This window comes from Lactuca virosa, chromosome 3 (genome assembly GCF_052849685.1).
Source record: "Lactuca virosa cultivar CGN04683 chromosome 3, Lactuca_virosa_CGN04683_v6, whole genome shotgun sequence".
In the NCBI taxonomy this organism is placed as follows: Eukaryota; Viridiplantae; Streptophyta; class Magnoliopsida; order Asterales; family Asteraceae; genus Lactuca; species Lactuca virosa.
The window spans coordinates 222,360,090-222,366,652 of NC_136428.1; the positions used below are offsets into that span (position 1 = coordinate 222,360,090).

The 6,563-nt window shown below is 27.1% G+C and overlaps 1 protein-coding gene across 1 annotated transcript; it reads left to right on the forward strand.

Annotated features, from left to right (window-relative positions):
• The first annotated feature begins 3,634 nt into the window (after positions 1-3,634).
• On the forward strand, positions 3,635-5,387 carry LOC145164427 (protein FAR1-RELATED SEQUENCE 5-like). Its single transcript, XM_079083147.1, has 3 exons — positions 3,635-3,835; positions 4,185-4,611; positions 5,227-5,387. Exons 1-3 carry the CDS (start codon positions 3,635-3,637, stop codon positions 5,385-5,387), a joined length of 789 nt encoding a protein of 262 aa, XP_078939273.1.
• Positions 5,388-6,563: the final 1,176 nt, after the last annotated feature.

Here is a 6,563-nt window from a genome sequence, read left to right on the forward strand (position 1 = left end):
CAGTTAATACATGTAATAGCATCGATTAAAAGGCCAAGAGTAGAAAGAGGAAGATGAATACATCGATTACTTCAACTCATCAGAAAAAACTGTTAAATCATATCTAAGAGAAGAATGGATGGCGACTTCAATATTTTTTACTTTATTCTGTTCTGGCTCTAGAATGTGAATGAAACAAACTGTGTGTTTTTTTATTATGAGATACGCGAGAATATATTTAAAAAACAAATATTAGGTAACTTATGATAAATAAGGAATTGATAAGCATTTGACATATTTGAAAGATTCAATTTTCGTTTTATAATAAATGATCATTATTGAGTTTCTGTTTTCTTAAATCTTGCAGCCAATAGAGTAACAAACTTGCAAAAATCAAGGATTCTACCGAAAGTGAACAACTTACAAAATGCAAGGGAAAATCCGGTAATTCACTTTCATAAAGGAGCAGGAAAATTTGATTGGGGGAGCTAATAGACTGCCACGTGGCAAAAATCTACTTATTTATTAGGATAGGGATATATATATATATATATATATATATATATATATATATATATATATATATATATATATATAAAGAGAGAGAGAGAGAGAGATGTATGTTCAAATAAGAACATTCTCTTTGATTGAAAACATTTGAGAACACTTTTTTGCTTATCACATTAAAAAACACGCGTGTTTCTATCTTCTAGGGTATTCTCGTAACTTTGTGTGTTATTAACGATTATCTTGTCTGATTCCTTTAAATGTTTGACGCAAGCTCGAGAGTGTCATTTGAATTCAGAGTGATTCGATTCCATTTTTTCGCAATTAATCCTAGATCAGTGATTTCTATGATTTTTCTTCCAAAATTCTATGCTTGTTGTTCGTCGATTGTTATAGAAGAAGAAATTGCATCATCGTCCAAGAATTTTAGGTTTAACTGTTCGTTCTATCAAAGGGTAAAAATCTTCGCTTTGCATAACTTTTTTTTGATGATTAAACACTTGCATTTTTATTTATTTAATCTATTCTAGTAATATAATCAGTTATTCAACGTTTTGAGTTTAAAAGTAGTTAGGATTAACATATTGTTCATCAAAAAAATAAAGATCGTCACTTTTCAAAACTTATTTTGATCATTTATCGTCGATCATTATAACTGCATTTATGAAGTATAAATTGAAAGTTATGAGTTCAAAATGAGTTAGTTTTAATATATTGTACCTTATGTTGATCATTTAACATCGATTATTGCATTTGTTGTTGTATTTATGTAGTATAAATCGAAATTGTTGAGTATGAAGTTAATAACCGTTATTTATGTTTATAGGAAAACCTAAATCATTCATAAAACATTTGATTAGTATATGTTTAAAATCGTATTATTTGAATCACATGTGATTACGTTCTTTTATTAACAGTTTATGATTAGCTATTAAAGAAACATATGTGATTGATATCTATTATATAAACGATAATACTCAACATAGATTATATGTCATTGATAGGTATAAATGTTTTATTAACATTGATAAAATCATATGTCATTGATATATGTTATAAACTATAATACAATGCTTTAAATCATACATTATTAATATAAGTTATAATGATAAAGGTTATAGTCATATATGTTTAAAATTACATGTGATTGATATATGTTATAATCACAAATGTTATGAACATTTACATTTTATATTATATTGTTTTATATCATATATTATTAATATTTGTTTTAATAATAAATGTTTATGTTGTTAATAACAGGTTATGTTGTTTGACAATGTCTTTTACAAGCGATAATGTGAGTTTCTTTATAAATGAAGATCAAATTAGTACTTTTGTTGAGAGTGTTGAAGTTGTTGATGAAGATGTTGAACAATCAAGTCATCAAAACCAAATTTACAGTTTTTGTAAATTTTAATTATTGATGTATCTAGAATTGAATTTGTTTTTATAATATTATGTGATTATTTAGTAATTTTTTTAGTAAATGTGATTAATATTTTGTTAATCATATATGATTATTCATTTTTTCATATTTTAATAAATATTTACATCTGTTTATTTTATCTATGTTCAATTTTTCTTATAATCACATACGATTATACAAGGAAATCATTATTAATCACATGTGATTATTCATTTGATTTGTTAATAAATTTATCCTTAATCACATGTTATTTTACATTTCACACATTAATTTATATTCAATTTTATGTTATGTTATTATTCAGTAGTTCTTTATTAAATCTGTTTATTATAGTATTAATCATATGTGATTGTCAGTTTATTATATTTGTTAATCATACGTGACACATGTTTAGTTTATCTATGTTCAATTATCAGTTATAATCACCTATGATTATATAAGGAACTCATTTTAAATCACATGTGATTATTCATTGACTCTACAGGTGAATGTTGTACTTCTTCCAATGATGCAACTTCAAGCAAGATAATAAGTAGAAGTTGTGTATCCGATTTTTATATATCAGATCCTCTTCATGATATCAGACCAGATGTTCCTGAAGAGTGTAAATCTACTAAGTCAATGAGGGAGTTAATTTTTGTAAAAGATATGTAGAAAAGGCTGGTTTGATGTTCGTATGAACATATTAAGGAAAAAAGGTGATATAATAAAGCATAGGTATATGGTTTGCAACAGGATGGGTAAACCAAAAATAAATTCAATGGAACATAATACAATCTACAGGGTGACAAACTGTAAAGCTAAAACTATTGTGAAACATGTCAAAGGAACAAACGAGTATAGGTTTGACAAGTTTCAAGAAAACCACAACCATGACCTTAAAGATACATTTCACTTGAAAAGTACAAGCGCTCGTTCATATTCTGACAAGGAGTTCATTGTTCGGGCTTCTACATCGAAAATGGGTGCTACAAAAGCTTACAAGCTCAAATCAACCTTGAAAGGCGGTTTTCAACATGTAAGGGGTAGTGTTGTAGATTACAAAAATTTCAAGAGGGTATGGGATCTATTATTGGATTCAGAGATGCATAACTTGTCATGAACAAGATGAATGATCGAAAAAACAACTATCTGAATTATTCTTTTTATTATAAATGCAATGAAAATAAGGTTTTGAATGCAATGTTTTGGACCGATGAAAAGAATAAAAGATACTACAGTGAATTTGGATATGTCATGTCTTTTGATGTAATCTTTCGTACAAACAAGTAAGTTTTTCCTCTATATTTATGTTTTTAATTATATGTGACTGATGAATACACAATAAATATGGTTATGTAATTATTTTTAAATCACATGTGATTTATCAATTGTCAATAAGTATACTAATGTGATAATGATTGTAATCATATGCGATTGATGAATGATCAACATGTATTGTAATGTGATTATTATTATAATCATATGTGATTGATTATTTATCAACAAGCATACTGTTGTTATTATGTGTTATAATCACATGTGATTGATGATTGATTAATGCTCAACAAGTATGCTGACGTAATTATTTTTCTAATCACATGTGATTTATTAATTGTTAACAAGCATTCTGATTTGATTTTTTGTTTAATCGTATGCGATTAATATCATTACATTTAATTTATTTCTAAGCTCTAAGTATGGTTAATTGTATTCTGGTTATTTTGTTATATATTAAACATGTATGCATTGGTTTTTGTTCCATTCACTGTTTTTGATCATCACAAATCATCTGTTACTGTCGGATCTGGGTTGCTAAGCACCGAGGATGTGGATTCGTACAAGTGGCTACTTGAACAATTTTTTAAGGCTCATTCAAATAAAGAACCATTACTGGTTTTAATGGATCAAGATCCAGCATTAAATCAAGCTGTTGATTCGGTTTTTTATCAGTCATAACATAAATTGTGCATATGAAATATCATGAAGAAACTGCCAAAAAAGGTTTTTTTTTTTTGTATATTTTTGCTTCTTTTAATCATATATTATTGAATATATTCGGATATATAAAACACTTATAATCAGATATGATTTTAGTCATATATTCATTAAAGGTTAATACACTTAAGATTGTTATTAAATGTTATTTTGTTGTAGTAGATTCTAATCGCATATGATTAAAGCACATTTTTTGTTGTTTTATGTTTATAATAACATGTGATTGAATCATTTTAAGTTATGAGATGTTATTATTTCCTTTATATTTGAATATTACATGTGATTATTATAGCTATCTGTGGAATTTCTTAAAAGAACCGATTTAAAAAAAAGATTCAATAAGCTTGTTTGGGACATGTATATTGAGTGTGATGTTTTTGACTGGAATTGGGAACTGTTGATGAAAGAATTTAATGTTGAATATGAGAGGTGGTTCAAAGATATTTTTGAAAATAAGGAAGCATGGGTACCTGCATATTTCAGTGATTTTCCAATGTGTGGGTTGATGAAGACAACATCAAGGTCTGGGAGTATCAATTCGTTTTTCAATACATACTCACAAACAGAAAAATTCCTTCTAAATTTTATGAAGAATTACGATAATTCCATTAAAAAACAACGATATAGACAACGTCAACTTGATCATAAAACTAAGGGAGCACATTATTCTTTGAAGTCTCCAAGTATGATAGAAGAACATGCAACAAAGGTCTACATGAGTAAGTTATTTTTTGAAGTTCAAAAAGAGATTTATAAAGGAGGATGGTTTTGTGATGTTAAAGATTTAGGCGAGGGAGATGGATGGAAACTTTTTAAAGTTATGTGAATGAACCATCAACATGAAGTAAAAGCAACGTATAAGGTATTTTATTTTTTAATTATACCTTATTTTTTATATTATCATAATGTTATAATCAGATGTGTTTTAGGTACATATGATTATAATCACATGAAATTATAAAGATAATGAGTTTTAGATGTGATTATAGAAAAATTTGATTTTTTAAATCACATGTGATTATAATCAGATTTAATTATAGGTACATGTGATTAAAAGCACATGTGATCATACGTGCCACTTCAGATGTGATTATAGGTACATGTGATTAAAATCACATGTGATTATAAGTACATGTATAATTATATATGATTATAAGTACATGTATAATCAGATAGGTAATGTACAATCATATGTGATTTAGTATTGTTATAGGTGGAACTAAAATATGTTGAAAAAGAAGTGAACTGCAGTTGTTGACATTTTAATCGTTTATGTATACTGTGTAGACATGCTTTTAGAATATTGATTAACAAAAATTTTGATGAAATTTCAGATAAATATATTCTTAGGCGATGGAGAAAGGATGTCATATCTTCAAATTATCAACTATCAAGAGATCGTTTTGATGAAGAGGATGCAGATGTTACTAAACTAGTCAATGAAGTATTTTTCAATATTGAGTATGCTTTAGATATTGTCAGAGATGATAAGTAGAGGCTAGCCTCTTTGGCTGAAAAAACACAACTTTTGTTGAATGATGTGAAGATTAAATTCTTCAAATGAAGTTCCTATTACAAATTATGATGTCCTTGAGAGACTTTATAACATTACTATACCAAAAGAGGTTGAGATTTTTGTTCCAGATGTTCAACACAATAAATGATGTAGAAAGAAAAGGATTATTGGTGAAGTTGAAAAATCAATTATGAAAGTTCAAAAGAAGATCAGAAAATGATCAGTGTGTGGTAAAAGAGAACTGCATAACATCCATACTTGTCGAAGCAGATTTGTTGCTCAGAAATGATGTATAGCATACGATGTTCATAACAAGTGATAACCATATATGAATTTTTAAGTCATAATCATATTTGATTTTTATGAGATTTATTTTTTGATTATTATTTTTCTATTTTTTTAAGTATTATATGTTCATAACAATTGATAATAATCATATTTGAGTTTGTTTTCAAATTTCATTACAAGTGATAATCATATGTGAGTGTCTTTGATGTAATATGTTTGTCTATATTACATATCGTAATCATATGTGATTGAGTATTCAAACTACATTTATGTTTGTAATCACATGTGATTGAGTATTCAAATTATGTTTATGTTTGTAATCACATGTGATTAATGCATAAATCATACATTGTTCATAATAGATGCAAATTAATCATATGTGATTCTTTCTGATTTAATATTTCTAATCAAGAATCTTTTAAGCACATGTGTTTGTTGAAATCCTATGTTAATTCTTTCATAACTGATTATGAATATAATTTGTTGAGGTCGAACGTTGTTGTGAGATGTCGAAATTCATCTAGGTCATCCTTAGTGTCGAAAGTTTATATGTTTGTTTATTATAAGGGCATTTTTTATGGAAGCTTAATGAGTTAGTCCCTTATATTTTTTTTGTACGCTTTCCTTATCCCTATATATATGGGATGAATACTAGAGTTAGAGTGGAGCTTTTTGCATTTGTTTTGTACTCTCTGAGTTTTCTTTGTGTTCGTTGAAAACGTAATCGAGCCAAACAGATTCTATTTAGATCTTGTGTTCTTAATTCTTACATCACTCTTTGGTATTAGAGTAGGATTCATTCAGCTTTGATATGATTTTCATTTGTTTTCAAAAGGTTTTGAGTCTCGTTCTAGATTCAAAATATTC

Bases quoted from the DNA above. Each gene is read 5' to 3' on its own strand.
- LOC145164427 (XM_079083147.1), top strand. From the start codon at position 3,635: ATGTATGCATTGGTTTTTGTTCCATTCACTGTTTTTGATCATCACAAA. The intron at 3,836-4,184 runs GTTTTTTATCAG...TGATTATTATAG, and splicing joins TAAATCAAGCTGTTGATTCG to CTATCTGTGGAATTTCTTAA. The intron at 4,612-5,226 runs GTAAGTTATTTT...ATGAAATTTCAG, and splicing joins TGCAACAAAGGTCTACATGA to ATAAATATATTCTTAGGCGA.